The 19590-nt window shown below is 54.1% G+C and overlaps 2 protein-coding genes across 2 annotated transcripts; one reads left to right on the top strand and one right to left on the bottom strand.

Annotated features, from left to right (window-relative positions):
• Positions 1-5440: 5440 nt before the first annotated feature.
• Positions 5441-6377, bottom strand: LOC127028274 (olfactory receptor 14I1-like). Its single transcript, XM_050914003.1, is given in 2 exon segments — positions 5441-5632; positions 5634-6377. Coding segments are annotated over 2 exon segments (936 nt in total).
• Positions 6378-16740: 10363 nt separating this feature from the next.
• Positions 16741-17688, top strand: LOC127028315 (olfactory receptor 14J1-like). The gene has a single exon (XM_050914030.1). It carries the CDS (start codon positions 16753-16755, stop codon positions 17686-17688), a length of 936 nt encoding a protein of 311 aa, XP_050769987.1. The 5' UTR covers positions 16741-16752.
• The last annotated feature ends 1902 nt before the right edge of the window (positions 17689-19590 follow it).

Raw genomic sequence — 19590 nt, forward strand, 5'->3', positions numbered from 1 at the left:
TCATGCTGCTTGTCTCTGCTGCTTCTTCTTCCCCTCCTCCATCTTCCTCCTCTTCCTCCTTGTTCTGCTGTTGTCTCCTGCTCCCTCTCTTTTCTTGTCCTCCTCCTACTCTACATTCTTCTTCTTTTCCTCCTCTTCCTGCTCCTGCTCTCCTCTTTGTCCTCCTTGTCATGCTGTGTCTCCTGCTTCCTCTTCCTCTCCACTCATTTGTTGTCTCCTGCTGCCTCCTCTTCTCCTCCTCTCCTTACCGCTGTTGTCTCCTGCTGCCTCCTCTCTGCATCCTCCTCCTCTACATCTCTTCTCCTCCTCCTCTTCTTCCTCCTTTTACCTTTTTCTTCATCCTCATTCTTTTCCTCATCGTCATGCTTTTCTCTCCTGCCTTTCCTTTTCCTCCTCCTCTCCTCCTCATCTGTTGTCTCTTTCTGACTCCTCCTCCTCCTCTCTTTATAGTATTGTCTCCTGCTGCGTCTTCCTCCTATCATCATGCTGTTGTCTCCTGCTGCCTCTCCTCTCCTCATTGTCGTCATCCTGCTGTTACTCTTGCTGCCTCTTCTCCCCTCCTCCTAGTCTCTCTTCTTTCCTCATGTTCTTTGCTCCTCCTCCTCCTCCTCCTTATGCCTCCTCTTCCTTCTTTCCGTCCTCTTTCTCTCATGTTGCCTCCTATTGCCTCTTCTGCCTTTTGCCTTCTGTGGCCAGGACCCCCTGCTCTCACCCCTGCCAATGGCGTTAGCATCACTAACGCTATTCATCAGGCAGGCAGGCATTTCTCCGCTGAGCGAGCACGTCACCTAGTTGTTCCCCTCCCCTAGTTTTCCCTCCCTAGCAGGCCCTGAAGGTCCTCTCAACCAACGAGACAAAAACCAAACACATTTCTTCTTGCTCTCCCTGCTGGCCTCAAGGTTCCTGGGCGTCAGGCCAATCACTCCCTCCCTTACCAGCCTTCAGGTCCCAGGCACCCAACCAACCAGCTACTCTTGATGATCTCATCACGGAACAGGGAAGCGTAACAGCACACAGAGCACTGTCTCTACAATCAAGCAGTTCCAAGTTGTGAGTGGGGAACCTGGACCCAAACTGCTGTGGAACAGGGAGATCCGTGACCGTCCGCTGGCCAGGGATGCCTCCACCAGCGTCTGCTTCCTCCCAGGACTGACTGACTCGTATTCTTTTCTATGATTTCTGAGTGTAGGTTAGGATTGCTCTATTGCTACAGCAAACGATGGCTTAAGATTAGACCGCATCTGCCAAGGGTCCAAGTGATTAGAAATCATAGATCAAGCTAAGTTAGGATGCAGGCAATTAGAAATTCTAAGTTGTATTATAAAGTCTGTATTACGCTACTTATCAATGTGCTACGTTGCTTCTGCTTGTAAAAATCCCGTGCTGTTCTAATCAGAAATTCTGTGTTCTACTCATATAGTAATCCTGTTAAGAAAAGAAAGCTGAATTAGAACTACAATTTAGTGTCCTTCTCATTCTACCAAGGATCCCGACAAGAACCTGTCTGTCCCTTAGTGTCGCGTGACACTCTTGCACACATTCTCCACAGCCACGTGCTGTGGGAAGGAAGTGGCTCGCGATAGCTGCTTGTAGTTCAGTGGCTGCGCTCCGATCTTGACATTATCTGCAAGGAGGATGAACATTGTCACTGCCACAGCAGGCCCAATTTCCATGCCAGATTCATAACAACATTCTAGAGAAAAGGTTGTTTCTAGAAAGAGCTCTTGGGGAGTGGTTTGTTTTGGGAGAGCTCCAGCTGTCCCCTGACCTTTGGGGCAGTTATCTACTTCTCCCAGCCCTTTCAAGGAGCAGGCAGCATGCCACCCCCTAGAATGTGGAGGGAAAAAAACAGAGGGTGGTCGCTGCCTTCTCTCCAGGGATAATCACTGTGAGGAATGCAAGCTCCCGCAGCCAGAACTCCTCAATGTCCAGCTGGAAGATCGGCTCTTTGAACCACAAGCACCTCCCATTGGCCATAGAATAGCTCTTGGAGCGTAGTGAAGGTCCCAAGTCCTGCAACCAGGACACCCTGCGCAGGGCAAAGACAACAAGACCTCCTTGGCATGGACCCAGCATCATCCCCTGTCTTTCTGCTTGGTCTCTCCACTCTGACCCCAGGGAAGAGTGAAGCCCTAGGGAGTGCCAAAATGCTTTCTCAGATTGGATCTGGAATTGGTTTCTCTCCCGGTTGGCCAAGGAGCTGCTCTGGGTACATGGGTGGTCTCGGTGTGCTGCCGTGATGCTCAGGGAGGGGTCACTCCTTGGGGCCCAAGCTCTCAGGAGGATTCAACCCCTGTAAGGTGAGGGGCACCAGGACACCAGCCCACCTTGTCCAGCTTCCCCTGTTCCCAGGCTGTAATCAGACACAGCTCCCCAGACAGCCACCATCTCTGGAAAGGAAGGGAAAGAGGTCTCAGGCTCCAGGCTGACCACACTCACAGACTCTCGGCAAGCTCCTTGCCCACAGGATGACAGATGCTGGTGTACACAAAGAGCCCAGGAAAACACTGCCATGGCTGTGGAGCTGGGCTCTGCCCCCATTTCCGACTGCCAGCTCCCAGAGAAAACTGCCTCTGAATGGTCCCTCCTTTTGAGGGACGAGCTGTGCCCACAGGAGACTCGGTACTCAAGGCAGCCCCAGCACAAGGACCTGCCACTCCTGGCAGCCACATTGTTCCCCGACCCCCGTGGGACCCTCAGGCAGGGCTCTTGTGGCAGCCCACAGCCCTCTCCAGCCACCCCCACAGACCACCAATTGCAGCTTTTGACAGCTGATGCCCCGCTGCAACCCCTCGGAAGGACTCCTGAAACCCTCACCCTTGGTGGAGAGCTGCAGGAGTGTGGGGAACGAGCAGCTCAGCTCCGAGCTGATGGTCATGGTGCAGCAGCCCTCCGTCGCGCTTGCTGCTTGCCCTCAGCTCAGGGAAAGGGACACACTTCCCAGCTCCTCACCCAAAACTCCTCTCTGATGTGCTCCTTCTCCTGCCTGTCAGCAAGGTCCCCCAGCACAGCTCCGCTGCTCCCGACCCTGCTCCTGCCTGTGGAGCAGCTCCAAAGGGCAGTGGTGGGGAGCCCCTGAGCAGTGCCCAGCAGCGCCCAGGCCTCGCCGGAAGTGCCGGCACTGCTGTGGTACTGGGGAGACCTCCCTGTGATGCAGTGCATCCCCCTGTGACATCAGCCCACATCGTCTGGAGGTTCATTATGACACCAGGAGGGAGATGGCCCAGCTGGGGAGAGAGGCAAGAGGTTTCCCCTCTTGTCCTGAGAAACAGTCACCCCCTTTCTCCCCAGGCCTTTCCCAAAAATCCCCTCTGCCCCCTGCACCAACATGTCTCTGCTGCTGGCAGCCCAGCCGGGCAGGCGCGGTTTGGGGATTGGCTGCGGTCGGGCTCTTTTCAAGAGATGGGATCGAAAGCTGTGCGATAAAACAGCCCTCCCATGGTACCGAACACTCTCTGCTTGGTGTTGCTCTTGTCTTTTGGATTTGTCACCCAACCAGGCCTGATCAAACACGGAGGTTTCAGCTGTTGCTGAACAGTGCTCGCACAGCGTCAAGGGCTCCTTGTTCCTCACTCTGACCACCAGCGAGTAGGCTGGGGGCGGGCAAGGAGCTGGGATGCGACACAGCTGGCACAGCTGACCCCGCCTGACCAAAGGGACATTCCAGACCATAGGACGTCGTGCTCAGCAAGACAAGCTGGGGGAAGAAGGAGCAAGGCGGGGGGTCACCGTGGAGAGGGCAGACCCCGCAATGCCCTCCAGCCTGCTGCTGGCCTCGCAGCAGCTCCACCTGAAGGGACCTCACCAACACCCACCCAGCCACCAGCCTGCTGCTGGCCTATCAGGGGCTCAGGAAGAAGGGACCTCCCAAGGCACTTCCAAGCCATTTGCATGCTGCTGGCCTAGCACCTGCAGGGACAGAGGTGACCTCCCAAGGAACAGCCAAGCCATGTGCCTGCTCCTACCCTATCAGCATCGCTTGGAGATGTGACCTCACCAGCCCCGCCCCAGACATCACCTCCCTGCTGGCCCCTTGCCGTCCCCCAGCCTGCCTCTCCTCTGCCCCCCCCAGCTCTCGTCTCTCTGCACTCTCATTGGCAGACACTGAGCACCTCATTGCCACCTGCTGCTCCTGACCAATCAGCTTCCTCCCACACCAGTGACCTCACCACACCCCAGCCATGTCACCTTCCACCCCACCGCCCCCTCGCCTGCCTGTGTCCTGCCCCAGGCTCTAGGAAATGCAGCAGCCAGAGCACACGCCTGTATCTGATTCAAAAATGGAAAAGTAAAAAGAACAAAAGCTTGGGGAATCTGAAGTTCTAATTAAAATGACGCCTCCTGTCCTAATCCACAAAGACCCTGCCTGTGTTGGCTTTGTTCAGATGGGGAGGAAGAAAAAGAAAAAAGAAAAAGAAGCCAAGTCTGTTATGCAGAACAGCTTCTATTCCCAGGTTTTGTAACCTGTACAAAGATGCAGATGGAGGGACCATCGCAACTAAAGCATCTCCATCAGCAATGGCACCTGAAATTGTATTTCCATCTGCAAAGGCACCTGCTATGGCATCTGCGTCTGCAACGGTGCCTGCACTGGAGAGCTGCAGCCAAGAGGACAGTTGCACACAGAGCATTCCAGACGCAGCTACCTTTGCAGATGCCCTTGCAGATTCCAATACCATTGCAGGCACCATTTCAGCTGCACATACCACTGCTGATAACCCTGCAGATGCCCTCAGCAAAGCAAATCACCCTGCCGGGGCAGGTACGACTGCAGTTGAAGAAGCCATTGCAGAGGCCATGGCAGATATGGAACCCATTGCAGATACCAATAACATCACACGTACCTATACAGAGACCAATGCCTTTACAGATGCCATCACCGATACCATTACAGACCCTGATACCAGTGCAGAGGCACTGATACCGTTACAGTCAGTCACACCCATACCGAGACCATGAGTGGCACAGATACCATGAGCGATACCCTTGCTGATGCTCTTTCAGCTGGCAAGGGAATTACATGTACACATGCACAAAACATTGCAAATTCGTGTGCAGAGACACAGAGCATTAGCAGGCACATACAGTTTCAGGTGCAATTACAGGAACAGATCCAGATCCCAGTAGAGGCACAGGTACTGGCACCCTCAGAAATACAGGTACCTGTACCATCACAAGGACTGAGATAATTACAGACACGGATTCACACTGAATTGCTGATATCATTGCAGATGCAGGCACAAAACAGATAGAATTTCTGGTACAGGTACAATTACACACAAAAAATATTGAATGTCAAGAATTGGGAGGCATATTACTATTTATTTGCAATTAATAATATCACAGGTATAAAAACCAAATATAATATAAACAAAAGACCAAAACATAGTCCTGACTTTTCTTGAGATACCTTGGGAGTCACGTAAAGATGATGGATTCCTTAAAGACAAAGAAATAGTCTGTGTTCAAAGAGTTTCTTCAGAGCATCCTTGAGCTCCTGGTTCCTCACGCTGTAGATGAGGGGGTTCAATGCTGGAGGCACCACCGAATACAGAACAGTCACCACCAGGTCCAGCCATGGGGAGGAGATGGAGGGGGGCTTCAGGTAGGCAAAGATGGCAGTGCTGACGAAACAGGGAGACCACAGCCAGGTGAGGGAGGCACGTGGAAAAGGCTTTGTGCCGTCCCTGCTCAGAGGGGATCCTCAGCACGGCCCTGAAGATCTGCACATAGGACACCACAATGAAAACAAAACACCCAAAAAGTAAACAGGCACTAACCACAAGAAGGCAAATTTCCTTGAGGTAGGCATTTGAGCAGGTGAGCTTGAGGATGTGGGGGATTTCACAGAAGAACTGGTGCAGGACATTGCCTTGGCAGAGAGGTAGGGAAAATGTATTGGCAGTGTGCAGCACAGCATAGGGAAAAACACTGCCCCAGGCAGCTGCTGCCATGTGGACACAAGCTCTGCTGCCCAGGAGGGTCCCGTAGTGCAGGGGTTGGCAGACGGCAACGTAGCGGTCATAGGCCATGACAGTGAGAAGACAATACTCCCCTGCAAAGAAGAAGAGATAGAAAAAGACCTGGGCAGCACATCCTGTGTAGGAGATGGCCCTGGTGTCCCAGAGGGAATTGGCCATGGCTTTGGGGAGAATGGTGGAGATGGAGCCCAGGTCAAGGAGGGAGAGGTTGAGAAGGAAGAAGTACATGGGGGTGTGGAGGTGGTGGTTGCAGGCTATGATGGTGATGATGAGGCCATTGCCCAGAAGGGCAGCCAGGTAGATGCCCAGCAAGAGCCAGAAGTGCAAGAGCTGCAGCTCCCGTGTGTCTGCGAATGCCAGGAGGAGGATCTCAGTAATGGAGTTGTTGCTGGACATTTTCTTTTCCTGGGCTTGGGACACTGTGCAAGGAGGAGAAGACAGTGACACGTTAGAAATGATTTATCTGAAGAAAAGCCCATGCCATTTCTCACAGAAATCCCCCACCCTGAGCTGAATGAGAAATAAGCCAGCTCATTCCCCAACCCTAGCAACTGAATGACATGGTGCTTCACACTTTCAAATACAGCTTGGGCACCTAGTTGCCAGGAGCAATCCTCTGGGGAGGACCCTCAGAGTCGGAGTCGGAATAGAAGCTAACCCGCACCCTCACCCTAGCACCAGGAGCAAGAGTATGACTGACAGGTGGGGAAACAAGGAAGAATACCTCTGTGGTCTGAAAAAATGAAGCAAGCAGAGGAAGGAAGATGGGCATGCAGAGAAGCCTTCTCCTTACCCAACTGTGCTGTCCACCTCCCAGACAGCGACAATGTAGGGCACTCGTTTCTAGCCTGTTTGTTGTAGATGAATTGTAGGACACAGGCATTTCTCCTAGAGTGGAGGTGCAGCTGCCAAGGAGTTGAGTCATGCCCTGGACCTGTGGCCTTGGGGATGAGGCTGTGCTGGGTGGGAGAGGAGATCAGGGGCTTGCTCTGGGGAAGGCACTGCAGGGGATGGCAGGGAATTGTGCAAATCCCCCCTCCCACAGTCTTTCTGGCAGCAGCTGCCTCTCCCTGCCTGCCCATGTCTCTGCTGCCTGGAGCTGTCCCTGCCGGGAGCTGTTTCTCTGTCCCCAGGTCTCCTCCCTCTCAGTGCTCACAGACCCCATCCCACCGCTCTGTGCTCAGCTCTGCCCTGCACACCCCTCCTGGCAGCAGGACACTGCCCAGGGACATCTCTGTGTGTGCAGAGGCAAAAGAGCAGCTCAGGTAAGTGCTAATGAGAACAGGGGCCTCCGTGCCTTCTCCAGATCACAGAAAGAAATTCCCATCCCCCACTGATGGCATCCCCCAACAGCAGAAAAGTCAATGCACAAACTGCTTCCCTTTCAGGAAAATGCTGCCTTGATGTCCTTCTTCCAAAGGACTCTCTGCCAATGTCGTGGGGGTGATCTGGAGCTGTGAGCAGCCCTGACCCATGCTACACCTTCTTGGCCTCTTGTTGGGAGTCACCCCTTCCACCCACAGCTTCTCCCCACAGCGCTGTGGGGAGCTCCCCGGGCAGGCTGAGTGCTGACCCTGGCGGGCGGCAGAGTCCCTGCCCCAGCACACAGCCCCCTGGGGTGCAGGGATGCTGCTGTGAAGGACAGCCCTGGGCACCCCTGCCTGCACACCCACCTTCACAATCTGCAGCTCTCCCCAAGAGAAGCAAGCTGTCATGCCCTCTCCCTCTGATGGTGCAGCAGGAAAGCCCTGCTCTGGAACTCCTCCTTCTTCCTCCACACCAGCCATGGCCTCTGCCAGCTTTAGGAGATCCCTCCAGGAACTCCTGTGCATTGCCCTGCACCCAGTCACTTACTGTGTCAACGGCTGTGAAGATTTCTCCTCCACTGAGCTCTCAGCATCCTCCCACTCCACACTGCCTTTAACCTCTCTCTGCCTCACTGCTCTCCCCTCGGTGCCTGCAGGCAGTGCCCTCAGCCCTGCTGCGCTTTGCAGAGGAGCTGCTCCTGGGCAGAGCTGTCTCTCGGCAGCGCTGCCCACTTGCCATGAGCTCCCTCCATCCCAGGAGCCCAGCCCAGCTCAGCAGCAGAGAACCAGCCCAAGGCAGCACTTTCTCTGCCCCCTCGGGGCTCCCTCCAGGTGTCCCTGCAACTCTAGGGGAACCTGCTGTGAAACACGCTGAAGGAATCCCTGATGTTCCCTCCCTCAGCTGGGGAGAACACTTCTTCCCAGCACTGGCATTTCACATCGCAGAAAAATAATGAGGCTTAAGAATGACATTTTCTTGTGCCGTCATTAGGCAGGGCACACCGACAGGGACAGGGAGTAATCTCTTTTGTCCCTGCTGCTGAGGGAAGGGACTCAGCTGAGTCAATCGAGGCACCTCATGCTGGGTCTGTAGTCCTGGGGCTAGAAGGGACCTTAGCTCCCTCCCATGCCTGCCACAAACCCACAGGAGGTGGGATTGCTCTTGCCTTACTTTGGCTGCACCCAAAATGGGCACCTGCATGGGAGCTCCTTGTCTCAGCTCCCATGGTAATTCCTGGAGATGGAGGCCAGCACTGAGGTGGTCAGATGCAAACACCTGGGGACATTTGAGCTGCCAGAGCTGGTCCAAGAGCCATGGAGGTAACTCCACGTTGTAATGGATCGGCTCTGAGAGACAGGGTGGTATGTGGAGCTGCATTTCTGAGCATGGGGAGGGCTTTGCTTTGGACAACTGAGATGACAGCAGATGCACAGATTGAGAACAACAGACTCTTTCTCTCTTTGTTATTTTTTGGGCAGCCTACACAGGGATTCAGCTGATCAAATGGACTCATGTACCACAGGGAGAGCAAAGTCTCTCTCTTGCTGATCTCCATCAGCTGTGCTGCCTACATCTATCCCGACTATAATGACAGCTGTCTGGTTACACCCCCACATTGCCTAACAGAATTCAGGACGGTTACTCAATTTAATGGCCAAAGAGAGGCCGGTAGTGTTACGTGAGGTGCCGAGGCTCTCACACACAGCTACATGCAGCTGGCAGGGACAGCACTGGTCCTTTACGGGAAAGCCGCCCCCCTTCAAAATGTGTGTCTATCAGACACCCCAGACAGCACTGCAGACAGATTTGGTGCCGTTGTGCCAGCCACTGCTTGCCACCCCTGCCCTGCAGCAAGGTCTGTCCCTTCTCTCTCTGGCAGATGTAGGACAGGGCAGGAAGAGGAAGCACATCCCAATGGGGTCTCCACTCGTGTGCCTCCACTCTCAAGCTGCTGGTTTTTCTCTCCACCAACCTTTCCTCACCCCCTTGATGCTACAGAACAGGAGGCTGAGGGGTGACCTCATTGCTCTCTGCAGCTTCCTGAGGAGGGGACATGGAGAGGGAGGTGCTGATCTCTTCTCCCTGGGATCCAGGGACAGGACACCTGGGAATGGTTCAAAGCTGCACCAGGAGAGGTTCAGGCTGGACATGAGGAAGCATTTCTTTCCCGAGAGAGTGGTCAAACCCTGGAACAGGCTTCCTCGAGAGGTGGTCGATGTCCCAAGCCTGGCAGTGTTTAAGAGGCATTTGTACAATGCCCTTAACAACATGCTTGAACTTGTGGTCAGCCCTGAAGTGGTCAGGCAGTTGGACTAGATGATCGTTGTAAGTCCCTTCCAACTGAAATAGCCTGTTCTATTCTGTTCTGTTCTGTTCATCCAATGTTATCCTGCCAGCTCAGGATTTGAGCTTCCATCTGAACCCATAACATTTCAATTCACACTACCTCCATCTTCCTTCTGACACTGGCTGTTGTGTGACACGACTGTCCTGGTGCTCCAGGCAGGATGGGCAAACATTTGATGCCTGAGCTGGAACTTCTGCCCTTGCTGGAAATGCAAATGCAGCAGGCTCTAGCCAAGAGGCCCAACAAAGAAAACTTCCCAGAGGGCCAACTAAGGAAAACATCCCACAGGCTGTGGGACTTTCTCCTCAGTGACAGAGAACTTGAGAGTCCAGATGATACAGCTTCACCTGTTTTTTCCTCTCTCTTTGTAACTTGTCTCTCAACATTTATGAATTTAAGCTGCTTTGCCACTTTGAATCTGTGTCTCTCTGAAAAACTAACCCTGCATGTTTTGTTTTTTTTTTTAAACCCAAATGACTATGCACAATTGAAGTTGGTTTCATATGTGGGACAGCTTTGCACAACATGTGCTCCAAGAGGGGAAATATCTCAGCCTGCCATGGGAAATGGGTGAAGCTGTGGGGGATAAATGTGTTTCCTGAGGCAATATTTGATCTGCATACAATACTAAAAGGTGGTGAAGGTGAATGGGCATGAAAGCAACAGGAAAAGTGCCCATTCAATGGAGCTCTGCAGAAGGAAGATGGAGCTGGACACAGCATGAGGTGACAGAAGTGGGATCAGCATGTAGAGAAGACTTTTCTAAGGAAGGCTCTGCAAGGGAGTGCCCTGACTTCACCCAGCTAAAAAAACAGAGACTGGGCAGTGTGCTGAAGTGATGGGGAGAAGTGTCCTGGGGTAAAAGAGTGTGAATGGGAGAAGGTGGGAGAGATTTGGGCTGCAGAGGTTTGAGGCAGTCCTTTCAAGGTCTGAGCAGGCTGAGCTCTGGAGCCAAGGCAAAATGAACAAGTTCTCAAGGATGTTTTGCAATTAGTGGTACTATCCCTAGTACCAGTAACAGGACAGTGCTGTAAGGGAACTCTTTCTTCTTCTTGATGTCCATCAAGACTACAGCTCTTTAATTTCCTTCTCCACAGCCATTCTGTATTGAGGAAATTGCTCTAAGTTCTCAGTAGCTAGCCTCTGGCATGAAGTTCTTCGAACAGTGTTTTACCTCTCCCTGCTACCTCCTTGTTATCATTTAAAGCTTACACCTCTTAGACAAATTGGCCCCTAAATCATGCCTCCTCCATCTCTTTTCTCCCTCTTTTCATCAGGAGGAGGAGGTGGAGTAGGGGAGTTGTTTCATTGTTAGCCAAAGAAGGCCAAGGCACAGATCCCAGGTTAGTGCAAAGGAACAAAGAAAGGCAAAATGTTCATGTGGTATACAGATACACCAGCATTACCTGCATTTCGAGGCTCTGAAGCCCTAACTCTGCAGCAGGGAGCCTGGAAGGTCTCAGCTCCCTTCATCTGCCCTGCATTTCCGCATGTAAAATGAAACTAACCTCGTCAAAAAGTTGGTTTTGATTCTCTTGACAAACGAAAACTTCGCCTATGTCAGGAGATTGGCCCATACACCTAAAGAAGAATCACACTTGGCTGGAGAAAAAGCTGAGGTGTTGCCAGGAATGTCAGGAGGCATGGCATAGTGATTCCTGGGTTCATGGAGCTGGTCAAAGGCCTCGTCTCTCTTTCTGCAATGATGGCTTCAATGCCCGGCTCCTTTGTAGGCTCTGTACATGGGTGCTGACATTTATTGAGCAACCTGCTCTGAAAGGATGAACAGGGGAGGCTGTTATTTTTGGAGGGTAGAAGGATAGTAAAAGAGAAGAACCTGGCTTTGGGCAGATGAAAAGGGAAGCAAAGGATGTGGTGAGGGCTGTTTGGGGGCACCTGTGAAGCAGCCCTGTGCCTGCTGTGAATTCCTTCTGGGGTGAGGGAGAACCTGAGAGCTTTCCCTCTTTTGAAAACATGAAGGGGAAGGAAAGACAGCATCATTCAGGCTGGCAGGGAGCTCGGGAGGTGTCTCAACCAACCTCCTGCTCAAAGCAGGGTCAGAGCAGATTACTCAGGGCTTCATGCAAACACCTCTGGACCACATTCCAGGATAGACACAGGGCACACTCCCTGGGAAAAAGCTTCCAGTGCTTGACTAGCCTCATGCTAGGAAGGTTTCTCCCTATATCTAGCCTTAGCGTCTCTTGTTTCAGCCCATTGCCTCTTGTCCTTGTGTCACGGACATGAGCCTGACACCGTCTGCCTGGGAACTGTGCAATGCTGCTGCATGTTCCCCTCAAGATCTTCTCTTCTCCAGGCTGAGCAAGACCAGCTCTCTAAGCCTCTTCTCGCAGTACCTAAGTTCTCCCACCCTGATGGCCTCAGTGGTGCTACATTGAACTGGTTCCAGTTTATCAAGGTCCGTCTGGCATGGTGGGGTGTCAAAACCTAGGGAATGATTTTGGATACCATGCAAAAAGTGCTGAGCAGACGGGCTGTGCTCCTGCCCGCATAGCCCAAGATGCTGTTGGCCTTCTTTGCTGATGGCTCAGGTTTTACCTAAGGAAACGCAAGGACCACAAGAGCCTTTCCCACAGAGCTGCTACCGACCTGGGCTCTGACATTGCAGGGTCTTAGTCCACCTCAAGGTCAGGATTTCTTGGCTGTCATGAGGTTCCTCTTGGCTCCTCCCTCCAGTCGGTCATATCCTTTGGGATGGCAACCCTGCCCTCCAGTGCAGTTTCTGCTCTCCTCAATGTGATGGCTTCTACAAATGCAATGAAAACTCAACCTTTCCTCTCCTCTGGGTCATTCAAAACATGTGAACCAGGGCACGCTGCAGGACAGACCCTTGCAGTTCCCTACTAGGTACAGGTCTCCAGGCAGAGTACCACGCTTTGACCACGTCCCCCTCTGCCCCACCATCCAGCTGGGTTTTTTACCCATCTCCTTATCCACCCATGCAGACCGTAAGATCCTATCCTGGACACAAGTTGTGGGGGATGATGTTGAAAGCCTTGCTGATTTCCAGCTGAAAGACAGTCACTGCTCCCCCACGTCCCCACCAGAAAGCAAAGAGGCTGGCCAGGCACAATCTCCCCTGGGTCAATCCAGTCACCTTCTCCTTCTGACACCCAGAAATGCCATCCAAGTGGACACGCTCTGGAGCACAGCCTTCCATTCCCCTGCTCATCCATCGGGCACTTTTGAAAGGTGCAGGCAATGTTTGGGTGTTGCCAGTCATCAGGGAGTCCCCCCCAGTCTCCATGACCTTTCAGGGATGGAGAGTGGCCTCCCTGTGGCATCAGCCTGCTCTCTCAGCTTCCTTGGATGCTGCCCTCCTGTCCCATACACCGGTAAGGATTGTCTTTGCTCTAGGGACACCTAACGTGATCCCCAGCCACTGCTGGCTGTTCTCCTCCAGAGTCCTGCCTCGAGGCACAAAGGCCTGCGAGACCTTGCTGGTGACGACTGTCGCAATGAGGACATGGAGTAGCGCAGATCTATCTGCACCTGCTCTTTCTAAATTCAGCAGTGGCCACGCAGTATCTTGGTTTCTCTTTGAACTGTTGCTGAAGTAGCAAACACTCATTATGGTGCCCTTGAATTGCCTCACAGGTTTTACAGACTGATTTTTATTTGGACTCTCGCTGTGCTTGGCGGATGCTGTCCTTGAAGACCAGCTGTACTAACCTCTGCCTCCACACCTTGGCAATGGATTCCATCAGGGTCACAGCTCTGTCTCTGACAGTAACGGCTCCAGCTCATCCTGTCTGTGCCCCTGGCCGAGGGCACTGCTGCACATCTGGCCTGAAGCAGCCCAGCTGTGGCACCAGGCAAGCTCTGACTTGCCAGAAGGAAAGCTGGCACCAAGTGTCCAAGAGCCCGTGCGGGCAAAGGCTTTGCTTCAGAGCAGAGACATGGCATGGACAGAAGAGAGCTGAATGTCTTTCTAGCCCTAGCACTACAAACCCACAATGACAGGCCTACATTCACCCCGCTGAAGACATCTCCTCCAGCTTGCAATAATAGATCCTACCCTGTCACCTTCCTGATGTCCTGCCTAAATATGGGACCAAACAAGTGATTCTCCTGCCCAACTCCTTTTCTGATAGGAGTAATGGCACTGCTGGAAGTAAGTCTCTCTCCCCAGCTGAGGGAGGGAACATCAGGGATTCCTTCAGCCTCTTTCACAGCAGGTTCCCCCTGAGCCCCAGGGACACCTCGAGGGAGCCCAGAGGGGGCAAAGTGGAGGAATGGAGGTTTCCAGAGGGCAACATTGACACCTCCTGCAGATGCGCACACCCTGGTAGAGCAATTCCCACTGCAGGAATCAGTCTGTCCAGGGTTTAGAGAGGGACAGTCAGTGATTCCTTCAGTCTGCCTGAAATTCTGTTCCCCAGGAGAGACCCTGCTGCCTTTCAGGAGCTGTCAGCCCTGGAGGCCCAGGGACACCTCGAGGGATTCTTGGGCGGGGGGGTGGGGGTAGGAGGCAGAGAAAGTGCTGCCTTGGGCTGGCCCTGTGCTGCTGAGCTGGGCTGGGCTCCTGGGATGGAGGGAGCTCATGGCAAGCGGACAGCGCTGCCGAGAGACAGCTCTGCCCAGGAGCAGCTCCTCTGCAAAGCGCAGCAGGGCTGAGGGCACTGCCTGCAGGCACCGAGGGGAGAGCAGTGAGGCAGAGAGAGGTTAAAGGCAGTGTGGGATGGGAGGATGCTGAGAGTTAATGGGGGAAGAAATCTTCACAGCCCTTGACACGGTAAGTCTGTGGCGGCAGGGCAAAGAAGCTGCAGTTTGAGGAGGGATCTCCAAAAGCTGGCACATCCCACAGCCTATGGAATCTTTCAGGAAGGCTCTCACAACTTCTCTGGTGTGGAGGAGGAGGACATGCTCCAAAGCAGGGTATCCCTGCTGCACCATCAGAGGGACAGGGCATGACGGCTGCATTCTCCCAGGGATGGCCGAAGGGGTGTGAAGCCGGGTGTGCAGCCAGGGGTGCCCAGGGCTGTCCTTCCGAGCAGGGTCCCTGCACCCCAGGGGGCTGTGTGCTGGGGCAGGGACTCTGCCACCTGCCAGGGTCAGCACTCAGCCTGCCCGGGGAGCTCCCCATGGGGCTGTGGGGAGAAGGTACGGGTGGAAGGAGCGACCCCTGTCAGGGCAGGGTCCTTCTGCTGTTGAGAGGGTGCTGCGTGGGTCGGGGCTGCTCACAGCTCCAGCTTACCCCCGCGCATTTCCAAGGGAACTTTCCAAGATGGAGTTCCCTGAAAGGGAAGGTGTCTCTCTTTTGAGGTTTCTCATCTTGGTTGGCTGGGTTGGCAGTGGGACATTTCCAAGGGGACTTTTCAATTGGAAGGTCAAAGGAAGGATTACTGTATGGCTAAGGAGCTTTGCTGAGGCTGTGTTTTCAGTTTCCAGCTCTGGGGGCTCCAGACAGCACCAGCATCACCTCTCCAGTCTCAGCAGGGTGTCTGTGACCTGCTTTGTAGCCGCTGCACACACGGAGAGGCTGCAGGGCAGAGCTGGGCACACAGGGGCTGAGGTGGGGTCTCTGAGCACCGGCAGCGAAGAGATGTGGGGCCAGAGAAACAGCTCCTGGCAAGCACAGCTCCAGGCAGCAGAGATGGGCAGGAAAGGAAGGAACTGCTAATGGAAACCCTGTTGCAGGGGAGACAGGGGCACCTCCCAGCCACCCCTGCACTGCAGATGCCTTCACTGAGACGCCTCCTTCACCTCTCCTCTCCCACCCAGCACAACCCTCAGCCCTCACGGCCATGGGGTCGAGGGTGGGAGTCCCCTCTCTGTCCAGCAGAGCAGCAGCAGAGGCGAAGGGCATCCCTCCTGCCGCGTGCCCGTTTCCCGCTGAGCAGCAGTCGGGCTGAGGGCAACTGTCCTGCATTACCGCTGTCTGGGAGGTGGCGTGCACAGCTGGGTCAGGGGAAGGCTTTCCCGAGTGCCCGGCTGCCTCTGCCCTTGCCTCTCTCAGCCAGACCCTCACTGTATTTTGCCTTGGTGCTCCACTTGCCTGGTCTAAAGGTCTCTTTTTAGCGCTGTCAGACTCCCTGGGGATGGGAGTTTCAGCTGCCGAGTCACACACTGGTCTTGTTTATCCGTTCATGCAGGTGTGTCCCTGGGAACAAGTGTCCCAGCTTTCCTCTGACCTGTGGGCTGTGGGCAATGCAGTGTGGGGGGCTGGGGAATGAGTCCATTTTCTCTTCCTGAGATGCCGACATTAGGACAATTGGCTGCCTCCTTGGGGTGTCCTTCCAAGCTGTGAGCTGCCCTCCAGGATGCAAACCTCTTCCACAGCCCCTTTGTGTTATCTGAAAGCCCCACGGAGAAATGCAGACGTACTCTGCCTGAGGGAATGCTGTTGGGCTGGTGAAATGAGGCATGTGTGTCCTTGGCTAGAAGGGGGGTGCTGAGACCTTGAGAAAGGGTGAGACATTTCGTGGTCTGTAGCGGATCCCTCTGCTGTCAGCAGTGCCTGGTGACTTTTCAGGGTAATAGAAGAGTTTGATCGCCCTCCATCTCGTGAAGGTGCGAGTCCAGGGCAGCGGGGAAGAAGACAGAGAGACAGACCAGCTCCCCTCACTCTGCACTAAGCCCCAGGCAATCCTCTTGCCTCGCAGGTCTCCTTCTGTTCTCCCTGGGGGCAGCAGAAATGTGGAGGCTTTCTGAGATCAAAGAACACTGCCCAGGTGAGATGGGGGCAGCTTTAAAAGACCCCAAACCTCTCCAACTGTCTTCTGCCATCCTGGTTCCTTAGCAGTGGGAGTGCAGGTGCTGACAAGCTCTTCTGCGTTAGGAGTGGTTCCATCTGACAAAGTTGACCACCAGGCCTGGCCCCTGCCCCCACCATTCCCATGAGCCCACTGCTGCAGAGCAGGGCTGACTCCTCGGCAGCCAGCGGGAAGAGGCCCTTGTTAGGGCACGCTCGGCTAGCACTAACCAGAGCTCCTGCACTGGAGCTGAAGGAAGGTCTGCTGGAAAAGGCAAAGTGGGTGTGCGTAGCAGGGGGAGGGTGTAGGAGAAATGGTTGTGATTTTGCTCAGCGAAGTCTCCCCTAATTTGTCGTTGACTCTCCCTTGAAGGTCAGGAACCCATGCACAGAGGCAACAAATGTTGAACGGCAGCTCTGCAACTGAATTCCTCCTCCTGGCACTTGCAGACACACGGGAGCTGCAGCTCTTGCACTTCTGGCTCTTGCTGGGCATTTACCTGGCTGCCCTTCTGGGCAACGGCCTCATCATCACCGCCATAGCCTGCGACCACCACCTCCACACTCCCATGTACTTCTTCCTCTTTAACCTCTCCCTCCTCGACCTGGGCTCCATCTCCACCACTCTCCCCAAAGCCATGGCCAATTCCCTGTGGGACACCAGGGCCATCTCCTACACAGGATGTGCTGCCCAGGTCTTTTTCTTTCTCTTCTTGGTTGTAGGGGAGTATTTTCTTCTCACTGTCATGGCCTATGACCGCTACGTTGCCATCTGCCAACCCCTGCACTACGGGACCCTCCTGGGCAGCAGAGCTTGTGTCCACATGGCAGCAGCTGCCTGGGGCACTGGGTTTCTCCATGCCGTGCTACACACTGCCAATACTTTTTCCCTACCTCTCTGCCAAGGCAATGTCCTGCACCAGTTCTTCTGTGAAATCCCCCACATCCTCAAGCTCGCCTGCTCACACTCCTACCTCAGGGAAATTCGCCTTGCTGTGGTTAGTGCCTGTTTACTTTTTGGGTGTTTTGTTTTCATTGTGCTGTCCTATATGCAGATCTTCAGGGCCGTGCTGAGGATCCCCTCTGAGCAGGGACGGCACAAAGCCTTTTCCACATGCCTCCCTCACCTGGCTGTTGTCTCCCTGTTTGTCAGCACTGCCATCTTTGCCCACCTGAAGCCCCCCTCCATCTCCTCCCCATGGCTGGACCTGGTGGTGACTGTTCTGTATTCGGTGGTGCCTCCAGCATTGAACCCCCTCATCTACAGCATGAGGAACCAGGAGCTCAAGGATGCCCTCCGGAAACTGGCCGAATGGACGCTGTTTCACCGACAATAACTTGCCTCCCCTGCTCTGCGCATTTCCCTGAGGCCAAGAGCCTGCTTTTTTCCCTTGTCATAATCCTACTTTTAGATCATTTTCTGGGCTTCTACTACTTGTCTTGAGGTTTGATCCAGTTGTTCCTGACCCTTGTACAACACTGGATCAGATGTGGCCTGTCCAATAGCAGCTCTTCAATAAAAGGGCATCTCCCACGTGCAGCGCCTGAAGGCTGAGCTCTTCCTCCAAAGGTGCTGCCAATAAAATGTCCACGGAACTGGTCTTTTAAAGAGTTTTGTCTCTTTGTGTTCTCCCTGTGATTGGGGTTAAGCTCACGGTACCTTGGGGTTCCATTGAACTGAACGTTGTGGTTTTAAAGGCTCTCTTTGTGGTGTCCAGTGGCAGTGGAGATGGGGCATGAGCTCCCAATTCCCTCCTCAGGCTGCTTCACGTATGACAGGACTGATGGCACATACAGAAATGAATGTGGAGGGATGGGGAGGGGATGGGGACTTGCCATGTGCCTTGGGCTGGGAGGGAATAAAGCCTCAGAAGGTGAAACCCCCTCAGAGGTGATGTCCCCCAAAAGTAAAGCACTGAATCGAGGTATGCACACAGAAGGACTCTGAAGTGGCATGGGAGTGAGGGGGGAGCACCCAGAGCTCTGCAGCACCCTGGGGTGGGCAGTGTGGTGGGGCCAGGGCAGAGTGGGCTGCTGGGCTTGGCTGGGCTGGGCAGAATGCAGGGGAGGTGGGGAGAGCTGGGGAGGGGCTGGGCTGGGCAGGAAAGTGTCTGGCAGAGGAAAACACCCGTGGAGAACTCAGCTGTGTGAGCGTGCAAAGTGAGGGCAGGGTGCTCACAGTGCAGAGCCAGGCCTCATGGTGAAGGACAGACAGAAGAGAGGGGCCTGGTCTGTGCCGTCTTCCCTGGACACCCCAGGGAAGCTGTCCCAGGGCAATTTTCCCTGAGCACCCCACACACCGGCCATTTCCAGCTCTGGCCATACACCCCAGCCCTGAGGAGGGACCTTTGCGGCATGGACACCCCTGTTCTCCTCTGGGGCTCTCTGATACCCAGCTCCACTGCCATTAGTAATGAAAAGAAAACCAGTTTCCTACTGACACTCCTTACAAACCAAGTCCCAGAGCTCTTGCCACTGCTGGTCTCTCAGCCAAGCCCGTTCTCAGACACCTCCAGCTAGATCAGGTGCTCACGGCCGTGTCGTGACATGTACCGAAAATCTCCATTCTTTGAGCTCCCACCAACTGGCCTGGGTCCTTGCTCTGGTGTGGGGCTCTGAGGGATTTCTCAAAACCTCAGCTCTCTCAGCCTCCCCTTGCCCACAATGTGCTCCAGGCCCCAACCATCCTTCTGGCCTCTGCAGGACTCGCGCCACTCTGTCAGGGCCTGCCTTGTGCTGGGGAGCCCCAGATTGCATGCAGCAGGCCTGATGCGCTCCTGTGCTGGGTTAACTTTGAGCAGCAGCCACACAGCCACCCAGCTGCTCCCTCAAGCTCCCTCCCTCCTCAAAACGACAGCACAAAGGGAGGAAAAACATAGAGAAAAGCTTATGGGTCAAGTAAAGAAAAGGAGACCACTGAGCCCTTACTGTCATTGTCATCACTGTCGTGGTTTAACCCCAGCCGGCAGCTAAGCACCACGCAGCCGCTCGCTCACTGCCCCCACCCTGGGATGGGGAGAGAATCAGGAAAAAAAAAACTCGTGAGTTGAGATAAAGACAGTTTAATAGGACAGAAAGGAATGAAAACAATGATAATGATAATAAAAAATATGACAATAGCAATACTAAAGAATTAAACTATACAAAGCAAGTGGTGCACAATGCAATGCTCACCACTCGTTGACCGATGCCCAGTTAGTTCCCGAGCCGCGATCCGCGCCGCCGGCCAACTCCCCTGT

The sequence above is a fragment of the Gymnogyps californianus genome, unplaced genomic scaffold (assembly GCF_018139145.2).
Source record: "Gymnogyps californianus isolate 813 unplaced genomic scaffold, ASM1813914v2 HiC_scaffold_31, whole genome shotgun sequence".
In the NCBI taxonomy this organism is placed as follows: domain Eukaryota; kingdom Metazoa; phylum Chordata; class Aves; order Accipitriformes; family Cathartidae; genus Gymnogyps; species Gymnogyps californianus.